This window comes from Maylandia zebra, linkage group LG20 (assembly GCF_041146795.1).
Source record: "Maylandia zebra isolate NMK-2024a linkage group LG20, Mzebra_GT3a, whole genome shotgun sequence".
Classification (NCBI taxonomy): domain Eukaryota; kingdom Metazoa; phylum Chordata; class Actinopteri; order Cichliformes; family Cichlidae; genus Maylandia; species Maylandia zebra.
Genome location: NC_135186.1, coordinates 12,074,293 through 12,095,629, shown reverse-complemented (window position 1 = coordinate 12,095,629; position 21,337 = coordinate 12,074,293). Strand labels below are relative to the sequence as shown.

General features: G+C 38.9%; 1 protein-coding gene across 1 annotated transcript in view; it reads left to right on the top strand.

The window, feature by feature from the left end:
* The first annotated feature begins 4,368 nt into the window (after positions 1-4,368).
* The window catches only part of ctnnbl1 (catenin, beta like 1), an 81,467-nt gene continuing 64,498 nt past the window's right edge, over positions 4,369-21,337 (top strand). The window contains exons 1-10 of the mRNA XM_024806370.2: positions 4,369-4,546; positions 5,457-5,687; positions 7,436-7,542; positions 7,719-7,858; positions 8,447-8,544; positions 12,473-12,566; positions 16,437-16,528; positions 18,852-18,924; positions 20,114-20,172; positions 20,419-20,567. Coding sequence (XP_024662138.1) covers positions 4,517-4,546; positions 5,457-5,687; positions 7,436-7,542; positions 7,719-7,858; positions 8,447-8,544; positions 12,473-12,566; positions 16,437-16,528; positions 18,852-18,924; positions 20,114-20,172; positions 20,419-20,567 — 1,073 coding nt within the window. The 5' untranslated portion in view covers positions 4,369-4,516. The remainder of the gene's footprint in view (positions 4,547-5,456; positions 5,688-7,435; positions 7,543-7,718; positions 7,859-8,446; positions 8,545-12,472; positions 12,567-16,436; positions 16,529-18,851; positions 18,925-20,113; positions 20,173-20,418; positions 20,568-21,337) is intronic.

Below are 21,337 nucleotides of genomic sequence, written 5' to 3'. Positions count from 1 at the left end.
ATTGTTCTGTTTCAAGGAAAATGCTGTGCGATTCTGTGTAAAGGGATCGCACAGCGTCGAACCAGAATAATTCTGTGGGGGAAACGATGAGGCAGTGTCATTAGGCAGACGGCTGTGTGTGAAAAGCTTTTGGCTCCTTCAGGGATAGCAAAACGTGTTAATTATTGCGTGGAACTAAAAGTGTTTGTAATCATGCAAGCTTCAAGGAAGGCTTCATTCAGAGTAAATACTCTAGTTGACATGTTTATATAAAAATATTACACTAGATACACAATATACACCTTTCTGACGATCCCCTTAAAGAGTTAATTAGTGCTTCAGCTGAACTCATTAGTAGATTTGCTGAAAAACAATAAATTAATTTTATTTGATCTTAGCATACAGTTTATTTTGTAACACAGTAAGAATGTTTGACAAAGAAATATTTAAAAAAAATACAACATAATACAATAAGGTCTAACATCTAAGATTAAAAAGACATGAACTTGTCTGTAGAGTTGTATCTTCTCTGTTGTTTAAATGTAAATTTGTTCCATCCATCAGAAGCTTATTCAAGTAAGTCAAGTGGCAGCCATAATTTAAAACTTAAAAGCATATCTGGGTCTGAAGTTTCCAGGAGACCACGAGCTGCTGAGGAGCATTTTGAACGCAGGGAACCTTCACAATGCTCTAAGTGAAATTCAATTTTATTTATATTGCACCAAATCACAGCAAAAGCCACCTCGGGATTCTTTATGTAAAAACCTTACAATCATTGAGAGAAAACCCCAACAATCAAATGACCACCTATGACCAAACACTTAGTGACAGTAGGACGAACACGAGCTGCTGAAGAGCATTTTGAATGCAGGAAACATTCACAATGCTCTAAGTGAAAGTGTCAGAAATCAATTTCTTTGCGTTTGTAAGTAAGTGAGGTTTTCTATGACTTAAATCATGGCTATGGGTCTTAGGGCACTGTAAAAGAAAATTTAAAAAAGAAAGAAAAGTACACTATATTAACAAAAGTGTTAGGAACTTGTGTGTCACTGCAGTCTTAATCCAAAGAGTTTAATGTGATGTTGGCCTACCCTTTGCACCCTCTTCTGGGAAGGCTTTTCATAACATTTAGGAGTGTGTTTATTGGGATTTTTGACCATTCTTCCAGAAGCACATTTGTGAGGTGAGACGCTGATCAACTAATATATTTGCAATACTGTGCATTACAGTCACTTTGACTTGACTTAGGTACCGGTGTTACAATATTTTTGTTCTATTAAACTATCTCAGTAAAGCATGACAGTTTCAATGTGACAGTGAGCCATCATGCACAATACCCTTCAACTGAAGCCAAATGGAAGTCAGCAATTAATCATTTCGTCTTATAAACTGCTGGTTTTTCTACAGTGACTTGTGTGAAAAAGACCCTGTGATAAAAAAAAAAAGTTAACTTTAATTATTTAAAATTTTAATTTTAAGTGCCTTACACTGTGTGTGTCTGCTTTGCTGGATCAAATCATATCATGTCCTGTGTCCCAGATGACTATACATTTAACTCATGGCTCAGATATCTGCTCTCTTGAACTTTTCACATTTTGATGACCTCCATAGTCACTATATTCTTCGTCTTTCACCATCCAGCTTTCGGTCATCAGAAGATGCATGTGGCTCATTGTCATTGTTCACATGCATACTATACAACTGTAAGCAATATAAATATTAATAATGCACCTGGACGTTTACCTTATTGTATACTTGGTAAATAACCACAAACAGGCATTGGGATTGGGAGTATCAGTATAAATACTTTTTCATCATCTATTTTTTGTCTTTTTTTTAACCCAAATTCATTTGTCAAACTCATAAAAAGAGCCTTCTCCAGGTCCCTGATTCAAAGCTTTGTATTCATCTGAAACTGCCTCTCACCAGCCCCGGGATTTCCATATAAAGTCCTCTTTTCACCCTCATGCTCCCTTTTATTCTCTTTTCTCTCTTTTGCCTTTGATCAAGTGCATTTTCCCTCGTGTTTGGTGGGACGTCAAGCTTGACTGCCTGGCAGTGGCCTTCCTTTTAAATGTTGTTTTTATTGCTCTACTGTCACAGATCACTGGCCAGAGACTGGAGTGGCAAAGGAGGCTTCTACACCATGCGGCACTCATACATTTCTCAATGACGCTCACTGAAAAGGTGATTTTCTGCTTGTCTGGAACAGTGGGACAGTTTGGCATATGAAGCATCTTCTGTTATGAATGCACCAAAATTGAGCCTATAAGACCAGGATTCAATGTTGTGAGGTCTGATGAGGTAACAGTCATGTGTAATTTAGTTGTATTATTAAGTGGGCTTATTTCAGCATTGGCAACAGAGCCCAAAGGATTTTGTTGGGAGGGGAAACATATTTTTGTCAAGATGTATTATCAGTGGTGGATGAAGTAGCTTATTAATAATGCATCCATATGTACACATATTCTGCTAAACCAGAACAATGACATAACCACAAAAATGAAAAAAATTTAGGTTTAATGTTTTAAATGCATATTCTAGAATGTTGTATCCAACTTCAAATTAATTTTATTCATATTGCACTAAATCACCCACCTCGGGATTCTTTATTATGCAAACCCTACAATCATTGAGAGAAACCCCCAACAATCAAATGACCACCTATGAGCAAACACTTGGCGACAGTAGGAGGGAAAAACTCCCTTTTAACAGGAAAAAACCTCTGGGAGAAACAGGCTCAGGGGGGAGGTAGCCATCTGCTGCAACCACCTGGACGTGAGGAGAGGGAGACAGGACAAAAGACACACTGTGTAGAAACAGCCAGAGATGATCAATAACTACGTAACTGAAATAAATATATAAACACATGGAGAGTAAAAAGAGATGAGTGAAGAAGTAACACTCAGCACATCATAAGAAGCCTCCAGCTCCAGAAATGTTCTATTGGTGTGAAATGGTATTATGAGGCCTTTAAGATAAGATAGGGCCTGATGACGCAAGACTCTTTAATCTTGCTGTAGCATTTAGGATCAACTGAAGCTTTGTAGTCACTTTTTAGGACACCCTGATAATAATGAATTCATTTATTGTATTGTGTTATAACATACAATTATAATTGTATGATAACATACAATCAATGTGTTCCCGTTACTGCTTGTTTAGAGGATCTAACTTTCAAGCACTGCCATTGATTTGCAGAATTCTTTTTGGGCAGGGGGAGGGGCCCTAAAAGTAACCATACTTTTAACTTCTCCAACTCTGATGGTATCAGCCCCAAGTTTCTTCAGACCCGTGTCTGTTAACCTGAGTCAAATTTACAGCTCACGTATAAGGCAGCATATGATACTGGCGTTGAAGTAGAAGCCGACATTATCAGAGCTTGAGAACTGTTGACCACCACATGTGACTGGAGTGATTGGATGTATTAGTCATGGGCAGAAGGAGGAGGAGTATAGAGCACTAGTGAATGATTTTGTGGCATGGTCTTGGAGAAATAATCTGCTTCTGAACATGAGTAAGAAAGAGTGAGAGGGAGTGGATATTGTGGATGAATATAAGTACCTGGATGTCCAGATTAACCACAGACCTCGAAAACCCACACAGAGGCTGTATACAAGACAACAATGTCCTATGGACGCTGAGACCTTCCCGATAGAAAATGATGGAGATTTTTAATCAGCCAGTTGTGGTGGTTGTGGTGTGCGCTGTTGGCTCTGTGACTGGCTGCAAACTGGACACATTTAAAAAGTGATCACTGAAAAAACTATTTTCAGTCATTCATAACCCTGATCAACTTCATCACCGCTTACAATTTCCGCCAACAGACTGATTCAGCTCCGCTGCCACAAGAACAGATACAGGAAATCTTTCATACAAGATGCAACAACCTTTTATAATGCAATTCAGATATCTGACATACAGTGATCTGCTTTTTCATTTGAACATTTTATTGATATTTAAGGTGGTTTTTCCCCTTTATTACTGATTTAGAAATATTATGTATTTCTTTACCATTGCTTGGAATTTCAAAAATATGGGGAAAATAAAGTATTTCTTAATATTATTGTTGTCTATAATAGTGTTTGTCCGCTGTACTGTTAAGCAAATTAAGTTATATTTGCAAGTTTGGTTAAATCACTTATGAGAAAATGAATAACACAGATACAACGGAATACAAATAATCCTAGTACAATTGTTCACTACAGGCACGGAGAGACATGGAAGTCCAGTCAACGGGAGAATTCAGCAACAGCATGGATGATGATGTAACGATGACAGTAACTTTGAAAATAATCAAAATCCCTGTCCAAATAATCGCTCCGACACTTTACGAAGATGGTTGAAAACTCTGCTCATGCAACGTCAACGTTTACGACAATTCGTTGCTACGGCAATGAGTGAAGACTGTTTTACGGCAGGCATGTGTATGCAGGGAGCTTGTAGTTAGCGGAATAGCTGTCTACTTAAACTGTGAGAGCGCTTTTTCAACTTTGAAATAAAATTATAAGAAAGCTGAGACTTGTATCCTGGACAAATGGACGTCGGAGAGCTCCTGAACTATCAGGTAGACGTTTCACTCCTGATAATGTGTGTGAGAGCTAACTAAGCTAACAGTAACTTATCTCATTCATTGGGTTGTAAATAAACGCTAACAGTTTAATGTGTGTGAGCATGTAGACTTTTATTTAGCCTCCTTTGTTTGCGTCCTTGTTTAATGATCAGTCAATTAGAACTGAGTGACGCTTGCGCGAAAAGAAAACAACTTTGGATCTCAAGTCCGTGTTTACTAACGCTAGCAGTTAGCCCGTTTGCTAAGTCTGTTAGCTATCTCGCAGCAGCACATCAAGAGCGGGGAAACTTTGCGGACTTCCCTGAGATACATCTGTTTAAAACTAGTTATGCCTAGCAAAGCATTTTGAATCTTTGGGATTCTTTCGTCAGTTAGATTCGGTCTTCTATATGTTATTGTCGAAACAAATGTGTACCTGAACAGTTTCGTTTATCATACAAGGCATACGTACGAGAAATCGACTTCACCCAGTATTTGCATCAAATATGCAAATCGCCATTATATGTCCCATTTCATAAATCTGTATTTCAGTAAAATCTCGTCTTCTACTTAGGCTCACTGTTTAGTTGCAACTTTTTTTTTTAATGCCATCAGTTTTCTTAGATTAGTTGTTTGACAGCTGCTTCGATTAACTTGATAAAATTATATGTGCTTCTTTTTTTTAAATTCATTTGAAAAGTCATGATTGAGTATTTCTAGATTGACTTTTCTATAGTTGCGCCAGATATGACCTAGTCAGGTGCTATAATGGTGTATTTCATTGATTGTTTTTAATCTCATTAAATGCCACCTTGCTGAAAACAAGCAACCACATAATTTTGGGCTCTCCCAACACTTTTTCATATATTCATCTTATAGAGTAAATCCCTGTACACACATTTAATGATCCCTTTTCTTGTTGCAGCCTGATAGGGGAGCAAAGCGTCCCAGGGGCGAAGAGGATGGAGGAGCAGGAGGAGATGAAGACTCCAGAGGAGGGAAGCAGCTGAAAGGGATGAGTGCTAGAGAGCTGGCCAGATACAGGGAGGTGGCAGGAGCAGAAGGAGGTGCTGAGATGAGGGAGACTGAGGAGCTCATAGGGGACAAGAAGATAATCCTGGAAAAGCTGATGGACCAGGATGCAGAAGAACCCGAGGTGGGTTATTGTAATTGTTATGTTATTATTATAGAGTTGTTACTCTGGTTTCTTTGGGTGATGAAAAATGAAGAAATGTGACAAAGATCATGAAAATTAAATATGTTCCTTTATTCTCATATGTTTTGAGTTCATAGTTTGCATGGCAATCTTTAAACAGCTTTCACCATACTAGCATGCTTCATCAGGACATAAGCCATATTAGCAAATTCAGATAGATTTACACAAACGCTACTAAAACAAACACAAACATGCTATGATTAAAAATGTTTCAGCCAGATTTATACCGAATCAGACTTATTAGATGTTATTTGTTGGTATACTCTGCATGCATTGTGTCTAAATGTAACTACCTGTGACATCTGTGTCGGTGGAGTAATTAGAACAGATTAAGATTGACAACATTAAATAGACAAAAGTTCAGTTTCTTTAACACGTGGGAGCACATCTATTAAGTCAGACTTACTCAAGAGCGTGTTTGTTTCCTGTAAACAACACAAACAACAGACTTAAATGCATTGGCATTCTTTGTGAATGGTGCATTGATAATATAAAAGAGCAATTTAATTCAAATGGAATACAGTGTTAAATGACAAAGCTGACTAATTTCTTTTAGGCAATCTCTGCTTTAGTCAGGAGGAAATAATTCACACTCCTTTGTTGAAGACAAATGTGAGATTTGATGGTGCTGCCACTAACTCAAATTCTCCTCTTCACTACTGCTGCATCCTGCCTTTGGGTCTGATTAAGAGATCCCTCTTTTTACATCATTTAAAGTCACGCCATTAAACGAGACTTGGCCACTGCGGTCATGTCTGTTTATTGTTCTGTGACCTGTTAAAGTCGGTTAATTAAAAAAACAAAAGTAAACGTCCATTTATAAAGTGTCTTTGTATTTTTTATTTTTGTTCCAAGCTGCTTAGTCTGCAGTACCAGCTTAGAATAATAAGCAATAAATGATATAAACTGTCAGATGATTATTGTAGTGGGCACACAAAGCTTTTTATAGCCACTTTTCACTTTCCTTTTTCATAGTTTTCTGTGATTCCCCACTGGTTTCCCTGCCCAAATTTCCCTTTCAGTTTCGTATTGTTCATTAATCTTTCTGGTTGATTTCTATCCAGGTTTCTGCTTTAAAAAAAGGAATTGCAAAATGGTTTATTCCTGAAAGGTCTTTGAGAGGTCCTCTTGCTCCACTGGGGTTCAAACTTCCCATACATCAATCCTCCAATCACAAAGTTGCCAGTCTTGCCAGTATTGCTGGTCCCATATTCAGTGACCACACTGGGTGTGCAGTCAGTCTGCAGGGTCTAATGCTCTTATGGCTTTGACAAACCAAACAAAACTAGATTACTATAACCAGGATCTGCTGTCCTGAATCACCCAGTTAATCTTGGATCTTTCAAGAAACTTGGAGAGAGTGAGACTTGAATTGAAACACCTAACATGGTGAAACAGCATAAAAATAAGTTCCAGGAAAGGTTGTTTTATTCTACATTGTTATCTGTCCAGCACTGCGGAGGTTTATAATCCATCAGGAGGTCAAACACATTCTCTTTTCACTCAGATGCATTCCTTCTGATTGAACAAAATGTCTGCACAATTTGCTTCAATCACATGATTAAGGTGACCCTACAGTCTCTTTGTTGTTATGGCAGCAGTTGCTTTAATAATTTTATTTTTCCCTTTTTCTCCCCGTCTTCCCTTCTCCATCTTTTTGCTCCCTTTCCCCTGTGCTAATCAAACAGGCAGAACTGGTCGATGAGAGCTCAGTGAAGAAAATGATCCTGACCTTTGAGAAGAGGTCATACAAAAACCAGGAACTAAGGATTAAGTTTCCAGACAATCCAGAAAAGTAAGCCTATTACAGACAGATTAATAAAGTCTTGTTTGACTTTATTCCAACAAACAAAACTATATGTGGACTTTAGTGGATCTAAAGAAAAAAAGAGGGTCTCAGCATTTCTAAGAAACACTGTCATTATGATCAAACTTATAATGCAAAACTTCTGATTTGTGTTATTAAACTAGGTTCATGGAGTCGGAGCTTGATCTGAATGACATTATCCAGGAAATGCATGTGATTGCTACGATGCCAGATCTCTACCACCTGCTGGTGGAGCTGAATGCCGTCCACTCACTACTGGGCCTCCTCAGTCATGAAAATACTGATATCCTTTCACGTTGAGATTGATTCAGATCACCTCTCTCTATTGAATGTTTTGTTACATAACATTGGTCTTTAAACTTGTTCCCTGTATCATAGAAGTTTACTGTTGTAAACGTAGCTAGTACAAAGAACCAAGGACAGGATAAGAACAATGAATGTGAGCTAAGAGAGTAAAGATGTGTCAACTTTTTATTGAATTTGTTGCACACAAAGCTTGTTGTTGTTGTTGTTTTTTTTACTATAAACTTGCTTTTACATTAAAACTGTAACAAAATACAATTTACTAAGTGAGTCATATTTCAGATTCAAAACCATATTGGAGTAAATACATAAACCCTTAAAAATACACAAAATAAATATTACTGTAGCCATTAAAATACCTTCAGTGAAGGCACTGGTACTCAAGATGCATCTCCCAGCAACAAACCAAAAATATAGACCAAACTGGGTGATGAATTTGCATTGTGGGTAAAGTAGTCGCCTGGCTTTTAGAGGAAAAGAGAAAGCATTGATTTTACTTCTACAGTATTATAGGATTGCAGAGTTAAATCAAGTATGGAGTATTGTTATTGGCCTGAGCCTGAGCCACATGTCGCCATAGCCGTGGTGGACCTGCTGCAGGAGCTGACAGATATTGACACACTTCATGAGAGCGAGGATGGTGCTGAGGTACTCATAGATGCTCTGGTGAGTACAAAAGTTTCATGAGTCTCTGATGATATTGATGAAGCAGCACTGTTTGGAGTTAGTATTTAAGCTTCTTGGCTCTGGTGGAGAGAAATTGATTGCTTAGTCTTTGTTAATGAATCAAAAGCAAAGTTTCAGTTTAGTCTCACTTAGAAGCATTCATGGTTTTTGGTTTTGTCTTCTTTGTGTGTGGTTTGAAACACAAATTACATTAAATTAAAATAATTCTAATAAAAAGCGTTGTATTAAAATAACTTCAAAGGGGAAACAAATCCACAAACATTAGTTCTTAGTAAAGCTGCCAGTGTCATTTACAGGGGCACAAATGTCTGAAGTTACCTGTTGATTTATTTATTTAAAGTCTTTTTAATTATCTCTCAGCGGTGAGCTGTGACAGTTAAAAAAAACATGATGGGATTAGCAACATGACAAGAACTCAGTCAAGAGGAAAAAATGGATTTCAGTATGTAGTTTGATCAGCATAATTATAGCATCGACTCTCCCACTCTTTCTTTTTCGTTCTGTTTTCTTTGTCACCCTCCGGCTGTGTGTGTTGGCATCACTTCACCGTTGATGATCTCTCCCTGTCTCTCCATTTCTGTATATTTAGCCCCCTCGTTCCTTTTTTTTCCTTTTCTAGTTCAGCCTGTCGTGTTGCCTGGCTTTCATAAATATTAGAGTGTCGTGATTCTTGATAGCCCATTATGTTTTTTGACATTTAGATCGACACAGACAAAGGTCAAATTACAATAATATGCGGGTAAAGCCATGATGGAGAAAAGAAATGCATGCCTGTGTTTCTTCACACCTGTCACTGTGACACTTCATAAGAGAATCAGTTGACTTTTTTTCTCTGCTACACTTGACAACTTTGGTTGGGAGTCTTGGGAGTTTTTGAGTAGTTTGATCCCAATATTTTACACGTCCGCGTGGCATTTTGTACATACTGATAAATTCAGTGCAACTTCACGAGGATAGCACTGTTTCTGATGTGAACAAGATGCTAACATCAGACCTGTGTTGTTATTGTTGTTGTTGTTTTTTAAGTATCTATGTTAGCTAATTCAAGTTTATTCATTTACCTGGTATGGACTTAAAAAGTGACAGGAGAAGGGAGCAGGAGATTAACAGACGCTGTGCCAGTCTGTTGTGGTGAAGAGAGAGCTGAGTGTGAAAGCAAAGCTCTCAATTTACTTGTTGATCTACGTCCCTACCCTCACCTATGGTCACGAGCTGTGGGTAGTGACCGAAAGAACAACATCGCGGATACAAGTGGCGGAAATGGGCTTCCTCTGAAGGGTGGCTGGCCTCTCCCCTAGAGAAAGGGTGAGAAGTTCGGCCATCCGGAAGGGGTTCAGAGTAGAGCCACTGCTCCTTCACATCGAAAGGAGCCAGTTGAGGTGGTTCAGGCATCTGACAAGGATGCCTCCTGGGCGCCTCCTGGGTGAGGTGTTCCAGGCATGTCCCACCGGGAGGAGGCCCCAGCGCAGACTGAGGACACGCTGGAGAGATTATATCTCTCGGCTGGCCTGGGAACACCTTGGTGTCCCCCCGGCCAAGCCGAAGGGGGTGGCTGGAGTGAGGGAAGTTTGGACTTCTCTGCTTGGGCTGCTGCCCCCACAACCTGGCCCCGGATAAGCCGAAAAGGATAGTTGGATGGAGGGATGACCTCTGTGGATTTTTAGCACTTTCTATAGATGGTAGATTGGATTTTATAGGTGAAACCAGCACCATGGATCTTTGGTTGTGCTCTTTGAACAATTTCTGCAGTATAGTTGGTAGCATCATCCTGTTCTATTCAATGAGATCACTGCAGAACATTACTCATAATATTAAAGTACCTTCATTGGCTCAGCTTCTTCCTTTAATGCATGTTACAAGCCCAGTAAACACAGTACCAGCAGCAGAATGTGGGGATATCACATAAGCCGGACCAGTGAAAATCCTCTTTCTATCTGTGTTTAACTGCACATTCAATCCCTGTGATATCTAATTATATGAATGGAAGTGTATTTGTAACAGTAGGTCTCTGTTTTTTAATATGATAAACAAATGTTGCTGTAGTAAATGAAGAAATCTGTCAGAAGAACTCTTTGGGCTCAAAATGTAAAAAATTGTGTAATTTCAGAAAAATGACAGATTAGGTTCTGGTAGCTCAGCTCAAATTGTCCTGTGATTATAAAACAGATGGTTTCTGTTAATTCACACAAAATTTTCTTTCACTGTGATATATTTAAACAAAACAATTATACAGTAGATAGTGGAAAAAAAACAGGAACTTTTGCCATTTATTTTTGTTTATCTATTACTTAATTACTTTTGGCATAGTATTAGTGGCCATGGTGGAGGTCTTTATCTGCACAAAAAACTTTAAAGCTCAAATTTTCCAAAGTTGTCTGAGTGGGTTGGATGGGAGTCTTTCCTGGACCGATTCTGGGACCCAGACCTCCTGATTGACATCCCTGAAAGAACCTGTTTCACTGGACCACACCAACCTGCTCTGTTTTCTGGTTCTCATGCTAACCTTCCTCTTTGCAGGCACATTAAGAGGTAGACACGAATTTTTAGTGTGCAATGTCACCAGCAGACACAGCTCTTTATGTAGCAAGCAGCAATGAATGGTTTGCACATTTGTCAGTTGTGGCCCTCATTAAGGTTTTCAGCAGTTGTGTTATTGTGCTGTTGGTCTGTATAGTAAGCCTTGGGCTTGTTGTCCTTTCTGTAGACATAATGGCGACTGCATACCACAATACCTCACAAGAACTGCCTTCCTTTGGCCTAACGCTGTCGTGTAGTTGTCAAATTCCTCAGCTCATCTCCCTACCTCTCCTTAATAGCATGTGCCACTGTAAATAATTAATGAAATGTATTCATTTTATTGAATGTTTGGATGTATAGATGGTTTCTGTGGTGTTGCCCATGGGGTCTTTCTCTGAAATGGTCTTACAAACACAGAACAGAATATTAATGTTACTTTCTGTGTAAGTATAATATGTTGAAATACTGTTTGTGTTCTAAATAACTGACACAGTCAAGTTAAGAACACATATCCGAGGCCTCTATCTTAGTTATATTGGTGTGTGATAGGAAGAACTGTAGATGAAGCAGGATAAACATCAGAAATTGCTGACAAAACTGGCTTTTGTGTGTGTTTGTGAGCTGGCTTCTTATATGATAGTGACTCGGGTAGCTGTGCAGGGCTCGCAGAATGAAGGAATTTTATAAATGCAGTCCATTTACCATGCAATGGAGCGCCCATAAACCTCACTCTTCTTTACAGCTACTTCCAAGGGAAACAGTTTCAGGGCAGCAAAGGTTGGTTGAATCCATTTGTCTGTCCTCTTTGCTGTAATGCCCTCGGCTCCTCTGTCCTTGCTGCCTGAAGGCCAGGTGGCATCCTTGGTAAGATAAATCAAAATGATCCACGGTGGTCTCCAGTGGCTCATAAATCTGTGTTGACTGTCTTCTTTCATCTATAAGAGTACATTTATCCAGCCCGCTGGCACCTTGCAAGCTTTGTGTGGTTATGAGTCTCCAATCTTGACTTGACTGATAACATTCGGACATCGTCAGAGAGGCTCCAACAGGAAGCAAGCGTCTTCTGCAAAGACAAGTCTTAAAAGTGAACCATCTCTCTGTTATCCCTGGATAGTCTATATACATCTTTTCTCTTCTTTTTTTTTTGAGATTGAGACTATAATTTTGTTTTCAGACAGGGTAGACACAATCATCTGACAGACCTCCAACAAAGTGCAAGGGTGGGAGTGTTTCTAGAACATGAAAAAATATTGTCTCTGCTATGTTACCTTTCACCAAAACCTTTAAAAGATGAAAAATTGTTTCTCCAAAAGTCTGATAAAGTTGTATATGACCTTTGGCAAAATTGTTTTAGAACCGTGACTTGAATTTCATCTTTGTGTGTCTGTAGTTGGAGGGTCAGGTGGTTGCCCTGCTGGTGCAGAATATGGAGCGTCTGGACGAGCAGGTGAAGGAGGAGGCTGATGGAATCTATAACACCCTCGGTAAGGAGACATAATCCAAAATCTTAGCAATGAAACTCCAATTTCTAGTTGTCCTCAAGTAAACTGTCATCACACTCAGGAAGAAAAAACATAAACAAAACAAAACATGGATTTACAGTTAAACAAGGCTACATGTAATAATGTGTTTGTCAGCTAATTCCATACTTTATGCTTGAAAAAAGGTTTTGTCCACTTTGGCTAAAATGACATTGAATAATGGTTTAAAGGACTATACACGGTGCTTTTTCAGCTGTGGAAATAACATGAATGTAACTTTGATTTCCTCAGTCAGGTAATGTCTGAAACTACAGCGCTACCACCTGAAATAGGACTGAAATACAGCTAAAGTCATGTTGTTCTCACCTGTCCAACATATATATGTAAAATAAATCAAGCAGTCAGTTGACGTTTTGGCATGAAGCAGTCAAACGTTCATCATGGATTGAGTGGAATAGTAGATAAGTGAAACTGCCCAAACAAACCAGGTGGCAGGAATAAAAATTGGAATTGTTTATTTTTTTAAACAGTCTGTTTCTGTCCTGTTGTTCAGTGGAGTGAATTCAAGTAATTCAAGTACTCCTCAGTAGTCTCATATGAGCTTTTTTTTAATTTATTTCTGTGTTGCTTGAATGCTTGAAGTTATCAGATTTTGGCACTTTGGTATTAACAACTACGAGGGCAATCCCAAAAGTAAGGTCTCCCGTTTTTTTAGAAATACAAACAACTGTTTATTTTCTATAATATTTACATCATTTTAAAGGTTAAAAAATAATTTTCACCTTTTTGGTGGATGCATTTTTGTAGACGCTGCGGCAGTTTTAGAAGGCCTGTGTCATACCAGCTCGCCGCCATGTCCTTCAGGAAGCGTTGAATCTGTCACTTCTTCATCGGAGTAGAATCGTCTACGGGACAAATGTTCTTTCAACTTAGGGAACAGGTGGTAGTCACTAGACCACTTGTGAACGTTTTTGACATCCATGCACGGCTGTCCGTACACTTTCGTCAGTTAGCGTTGAATTTCAACCGGTTTAATGCCTTTTGCGTTCAAAAGTGGAATAACTGCGCGAACCTCACACTTGGCGGTAGCGTTCAACGGGAGCTCCATTTTCAAGGGCTGCCAAGCCAAGATTGAGAATCCCAGCGAAGTCGTGCATGCTTGTTTCGGAATGGAGAAAGCACCAACCACAACAGTGTGGCAAACAGCCGTACAAACAGTTTCCCCACTGCTTTGGAGATGTTACTTTTGGGATTGCCCTTGTACATATTTCGATGAGTCAGCAGGTTCTTATTTGTTATATTTATTATTTGTTTATAGATACATTTTTTCCACCCACCACATGTTTTATTCGTTCTAATTCTGTGGCTGCACGAATTATGTGACCCTTTGCAGAGTTGATGCTGCAGCATTCTTCTACTTTCTGACTTTATCAGAATAAAATAGAAACAAAAATGTTCTGGTTATTTTCTAAAATACTAGTATTATACAGCAAACAACTCTTACATTTATAGATATTTATACTCATGTTGCACAGTAACTGTGTGCTTTAACACTCAGAGATCCTGTCTAATAACTTTATTTGGTCTGCTGTTTAGTTGCAGTAACAACACTTACAGCTGCTTGTTGAATATCTAGGAGGGAAGAAATTTCACAAACTGACGTATTGTAGCGGTGGCATGCTATCACAGACCCATGACCTGTGAGCTCTTTAGAATGACCCAATCTTTCACAAATGCTGTAAAGCCAGACTGAACAGCTAGGTGCTTGAGTTTTTGTATATATTTATTTTCTTATTATATAATCCTGAGGCAATGGGACTGAAAAGACCTGAATTGTGGCCCAACACCTTTGTCCATAATGCATGTAGATATCTGGATCTTCAATAAATGGATGCACTAAAGCCTCCTCAGGCTAGCGGTCTTAAAACTAAAGCTAAAGACATTCACTGCACATTTGTAGTTTTTAAGCAAATAAAATCTTAGTTCTTTTCCCCCCCCTTAAAATGTAGTTTTTATTATTTTTGTATTTCAGTGACCTATTTTTTTTCCTACATTTAGTAACCTTAATTAATTTTTAGGGGGCATGTTATGCTGAAGAAAAACCTCTTTTGTTTTTTTTTCTTTTTAATGTGTTTGCCGTAATGCTTGTGTTCAGTTTTTTTCCGCGAACTTCAGAAATCAGTAAATATTTAAGTTGCTCATGTAACACGTAATAAGGGCTACAATTTATACCAAGTTCCAAGTGAGCAGCATAAAGCAATAAACATTGGACGCCACCCTAAATGCAGAGTTGTTCATATGCAAAACAAGGGAGACTCCTATTTGGTGTCCTATCTCAGGTGCTGCAGAGAGTCTGGTCCTAAATTCAACACTATAAAAACAGACTTGGTTAAAAATAGCACCTCAGTAAGATTTGAATATTTTGAGCAAGAATAATTGGCAAAGCGTGCCTTCTTTTTAGAACTGAAACTTTTCGAGAGGGAGGTGTGCCTGTAAGGTGTGTATGAGCCAGGGTTATGTCTTTGGGCAGTGCGGTGACAGGAAGTCCTTGCAGACTTGGGTATACATCATAGAGGCTATAGACTAACTTTATTTGTATTCTGCTAGCAGTGTGTCCCCCTGTTGCCAGCTGCCCTAGAAATTTTCAGTGACAGTGAAAGGAAGCTGTCAATGTCTCTAGCACCAACTCTTTGGAGGTTTTATACCTTTTCAGAGCCTACCATAAAAGTCATAAGAGTTTCTGGGGAGTAATAATTGTATACACAAGGTCCTGGAGAGGGCATGGGCCAGCAGATAGTTTGAAAAGTCCTGGTCTCTGTATTTAGCCCCACATGAATCAGACTTTTTCTGCCTCTCAGCTCTTTTTGTGTAGAATGAGTCTACTGAGATGATTTTTTTCCTCTTTGTTGCCAGATTGAGGCCGAGTGTCAAGAGGGCTGTTTAGGTGTGTGTATTTGGCTCTGTGTATGAGGGTTATATCGTGGGGGCAGTGCTTGTGCATCCTCTGCTCAAGTTTGTGTGTGCGAGTTATCAAGGGAGCTCTCCAAGCTTGAATAAGCCTTTTGTCTACCTTGGCTGCTCTCTACTCTGAGTCGGCTGTCCTCCAGGATGCTGTCTGTCTGCTCTGTTTGAATCACTGATAAAGGCTCATCTCTCCCTCAGCACCCTGTCACTTCATCCCCTGTTTCACTCTTTCAATCATTTCCCTGTCATCTGCAGCTGTTCTCTCCAGATGTTTTTGCTTTATTTCAGTTTTTATGCTCTTGCAAAACTCTCTTCCCTTTGTCATCTTGTTATCTCCTCATTCACTCTGTTTTCCATCCCTCATCCCTGACACTGTCTTCCCGTCCCCTTTTCCCTCCCTTCTGCTTTTCCTCTGCCTCCTTCCTGTTAATCTTCCTCTTTCCCCCTGGTGTCATGAACACCCCACAATGTCTTTTGCTCCCTTCAACCCCCTCTGCACTTAGTCTACTGTGATGGAGACATCAAGTCTTTCTGATGATAACATTAAGGAAGAAGCTGGGACAGAAAACAGATTAACCCTCTATAAAACTGCACCATGTTGTAAAGTCAGAGAATGATTTTTGACTAATAGTTGATTTTGATATTAGGCTTAGAAATAAATCGACATTGCACACAAAGGAACCCAGAGCAACACAGATTAAACATAAATGTTAAGACATGCTTCTATAATTAGGCAGAAAGTGGATTAGTCACATCCGGGCAATTCTTAATCCCTTAAATAAGATTGGCATTGGTTTTGATATCAATCTGGCAGATTTTGATGTCTATCAGAAATCCTTTTAGAAACTTACTTAGAATGAAGGGCTGATATTAACAGTAAAGACTGAACTATGGTGTTGTGTGTTGCAGCCATCATTGAGAACATGGCAGAGTTCAGACCAGGCATGTGCACAGAGGCTGCCCAGCAGGGACTCATGCAGTGGCTGCTCAAGAGAATCAAGGTAAGAACGAGAATATTGTTTTAAGTTGCCCCAAGAAGGCTACGTGATTGGTTTGTTAGCAGGATTTGAATAATTTTTTTAATTTTTCCCACCAGAAGGCCAACTTAGAAGTTTGTAACGGTGGAATCAATCTGGATTAATACATTTCTTTTTAATGATTATTTGTTGTTGCAAGATATTGAGCCTTTACAAATACATATCACATTAAATGTCATCATCATGTTCTTAAGCAAATATCAAAAACTAATCCAGAGTTTTCAGCGTCCTTCTCGATTTTTAGACCCAAGCTAAAACAAAATATTTTGAGGATAAAATATGTCATGACTTCTGTGTTATGGAGTTTATTTACCAGTATTTTGATGTTGAATTAGCATTTGCCTTTAGTTCCCTTCACTTTAAGACCTTCACGTAGTGTTAAGCTATCTTGCTCCTAAAGGTGTTTGAATTAATTCTCATAGAAATTGTTGTGGGTGTAGAGTGAGCTCATGTTAACAATCTGTTAAAATTAGGCTTAGATCCACCAAGGTCTTTGAGGTCAACTTAATTATTTGTTCGAGTGTGGTGTGTATTGTGAAGACGCAGAAAGTACATTATAAAATAATGTCACATATGACCTCTGACCTCTCCTTCAGGGTCAGTTGATTGATCTGAAGGTGAAAGTGATAATAATCCAAAGTATAGAGCTATTTTAAAACTATATTTCTTCTATTGTTTGTTTTGATGACATATAGGCATATAGGGAATGATCTACCAAAGTGTGGGGCCCGCCCCCTAGGGGGGGTGCTGAGCCATTGCAGGGGGGGCGCGGTATGAAAATAAAAATAAAAAGAACGCTTGGACACTGCTAGCATAATGGACAGGTTTTTGACGGGGCGCCAACACAAACGCAAAGCAGGAGATGAAGCATTGCCAAATATGTTTCCAAACAAACTTCATTCTAAGCCAAATACTAGAAAATATGGTGAAGCATGTCTTCCCTTTGGCTTCACCTGCACAAGTGCAGAGGCAGGTCTCTGCGACAGAATTAGTTTCCCCTGCGTCGGGAGCAGCGCTGGGCTCTCCAAATCACGGACAAACAGAATCTCACATTCTTGATTTTTAGTTCACAAACACTTCTTGTAATGACTAACTACTCCTGACATTTTGGCGATGTTAGCTCTTCATACAGTAAAGTTACAGCGGGATACAAATAATATCAGGCTGATCCTGCCACGATTTGTTCCCCCTGTCGAAATCACGGACAAACAGTATCCCACAGCTGTTTATGTTTTTGAACCCATTTTGCACAGAGAGGCATTTTTTGAAAAATGTATTGATAGCAATGTTGAATATTATTACACAGGAAAAAAACAACTACACGTAAAATAATCACACCGTGACGCCTCTGCCTTTGTAAATGGAGGGACAGTAACTGCGTGCGTATATGTAAGCGTGTAAAACCTGCAGATAGTCAGATTAATAGTATTTTGTCTCTATCTGCCATTCTGCAATTCATCTCTTGTAAACAATAACGTGGCGCGCAGCATGACGTGAAAAAAGGCACATACCTTTGACGTTGCGTGACAAACTGTGTATTCCTCGTCCACACGGAAACGCAAAAAACCGGCGTTTTAAAAAAACAAATCTCCATTTTCGGTGATTCGAAACGCCGTTTACGTTTGGACAAAAGGTCCAAACGCATAGAAACAGCTGCGTTTTCAAAAATACCTGTTTAAGTGTGGACGTAGTGTAAAAGAGTTTGGAGATTATTATCACTTTTAATCTGCCTTTCTTTCAAGTTGACCTCAAAATATGTCATATCTTTAAAGAGCGTGTTGTCAAGAGAAAGAGAATGAGCTCCAGAGTTAGTTAGAAATGTACTGTAGGAAAATATTATATAATAAGATGAAGTTATTCATGTCCAGTTATTTACAAATCAATGCCTGTTATCATTACCTACTCCTACAAAATGTTTGTGTAAAGCTAACATGTGTCATGCTACCCTTTTTACTACAAACTTCTTAAAGTAGGTTTAAAAAGAACAAAGAAAACAAAATGAATATATACGAAATGTAATACAAATACTGTCCAGAGAGTGAGCTGCCTTGGTGGAGGTTTTTTTTTTTTGTTGTTGTTGTTGTTAATTTTTTGTATTTGGAGTTTCTGTAAACCAGAAAATACAAGCAAGAATTTCAGTTTAAAGAAAGAAAGAAACAAGTTTGTTGTAAAATATGTTTTGATTTCCAAATTCTCATGAAAACCACAAGCCTCCACCCGAAAACTAAGCACAGCTTCTCAAGATGAGTAGTAATTAGATTTTGGTCTCTTTCCCTCTCCCTCTAAGGCAAAGATGCCTTTTGATGCTAACAAGCTTTACTGCAGTGAAATCCTGGCCATCTTGCTGCAGAACAATGACAGTAAGTGTGTCTCACTAAATGGTTTGTGGATTCCAAATGATATTAGTTTATCTTTCATATTTTTGCCAACCTATTTCCATTCTTTTCATTCCTTTTTTCTGCGGGTTTAGGCTTAGTCATGGTCTGTCGTAGCCTTATCTTATTGTGCCCTTTCCGTGCTCCCTTTTCCCTCCCTACATATTTTTCCTCAGTGTTACCTTTTCTTTTCTTTTCTTTTCTCTCCCTTTCTTTTTCCTTCCACCACTTTATGACTTCATGTTACCTTTTAATGTTTCTCGTTCTCATTTGTGCATTGGCCGTCTTTCCCGCTAACACTAAAAACCCAGTAGAGCCTCACGTAAACACAGAACTATCTGGTCCTTAAACAAGTAGTCGTTAATGGTACAAGTTACATTGACATTCAGCTGGAGTTGTCTCATTTTAAGCTCACCACCCTTCTCATTCACTCGCGCTGCCTCCATCCTATTCCACTTACCTTTCGAACACAAAATATAATGTAAATCTAAAAAAAAGGTTCTTTTACTAAAGAACATTTTTCTTTCTTTTGAGAAATGCTGCCAGAAATGATGTACCTTATTTGAAGTAAAAGTAAGGCAAATCATACAGCTGCTAAGAAAGAGCCTTGATGTGCTAATTTTAATGTTGAATTGGATTTAAAACTGGACTCTGAAAGAGTGCATTTTAAAATTCAGCATCCCATCCCAGTCCATAAATAGCATGAAAATTGATCATGTTCTCCAGCTCATTCAGCTGTTTATTGTAAAGCGAGCAAAGAAAGGTAAAGGGGGAAAAAGGTCATAGCACATAATATTATTAGTGTTGTGTGTGCCACTTTCTAATGTCAATTTATAGGACGTGTGAGTGTGTGCCAGTTGGGTCTGCTGAGAAGCAGAGGTGTGTTGTGTAATGCTCAGGTCTACATGGAATAACTTGTGAGGATGTGTATTTGTCAATGCCCTCATTTTTCCTCATTTGCTGACTCTCTGGAGGTCCCTCGTAGCAGTTGTGTTCCTCAGTATTTACCCCTTCTGTCGCCCCACCATTTCTCTTGTTTTCCTCTTTCTCTGTCCACTTAAACATTCTTTTTCCTGCTTTCTGTCCTCCCCGCTGCTCACTAAATGTCTTTTTTTGCCACCATCACGACATGATCTCCCTGCTGTCTTTTCCTTTTTATTTTTCTCCTTCACAGATACCAGAGAACTACTGGGTGAGATGGATGGCATTGATGTGTTACTGCAGCAACTATCTGTAAGATTTTTGCTTTTTTTTTTCCCCTTCTATTTTTAGTTTCTTCTGTGCACTACCCTTCATATTTTCCCAACAGCCCTTTGAGAGGCATACACAGGTGAAGCTTTAGTATTTCTCTAATATGAGCTTCTCCAGATCCGTGGTAAATTGTTAGAAATGTAAAAAATAATAAAAGAAAAAAAGAAATGTGCATACTATGTATCTTTTTCAAAATGCTTCCTTTGTTCTCCCACCTACCTTCTCCAGGTGTTCAAGCGTCACAACCCGTCCACAGCTGAAGAGCAGGAGATGATGGAGAACCTGTTTGACGCTCTGTGTTCCTGCCTCATGCTGCCCTCCAATCGTGACCGCTTTCTCAGAGGTGAAGGGCTTCAGCTGATGAATCTCATGCTGAGGTGAGGCTGTGTAAGACGTTGTAGAAATGTAGAAGTGGAACATTCCCTGATGGCTTCATGCTGTAGATGCTCAGTTTTCACCTGGTTGAGAGCCACCCACAATGTCTGCATCTCACATTAATACACTTTTTTTTCTTATGATACTCAGCTACATATTGCACGCTAAAGCCAAGTGTAATTTAGGTTCAGTCTTGTTAACCCTCTACAGAAATCAGCTTTCACTCTCCTGCTGTTGCAGATGTCGACTACAATGTTTTACTTCCCAGTTTCTCTACAAATTGAGTGCTTGGTGGTGGGCCTCTTTGACAGTTCACTCATGTTAACTGTTGCTGTTCACAGCATCTGCCCAGTTAGTGTTTTTGTTTGGCAAGGTAGTGCTATCATTTACTGCCGTGATAATAACTACTGCTTACAAAACATTTTTAATCTTACGGTGGAAACTGTGATATTTCAGGAACTTGATATTGCCATACTAGTAGAACAGGATGATATGACCAAAAATATTTATCCCAATATACATTTGAAAATTTGAGATAACGATATAACTGATGATATAATTGACACTAGACAAAATACTTTACAACTCCACAACTTTATTAGTGCAAAAAAACCCCAAAAAATTCAATGTATTTTCACTTAAACAGGCAGCTGTTTTTTATGTGGATTAAAGTTATATAAATATTTAACAGTTCAAATGCAAATTCCTCGCTGACAGTTTAACCAAAAGGCATTTCCAGTGGAAACTGGCCGACATATCCTCAGCATAACCA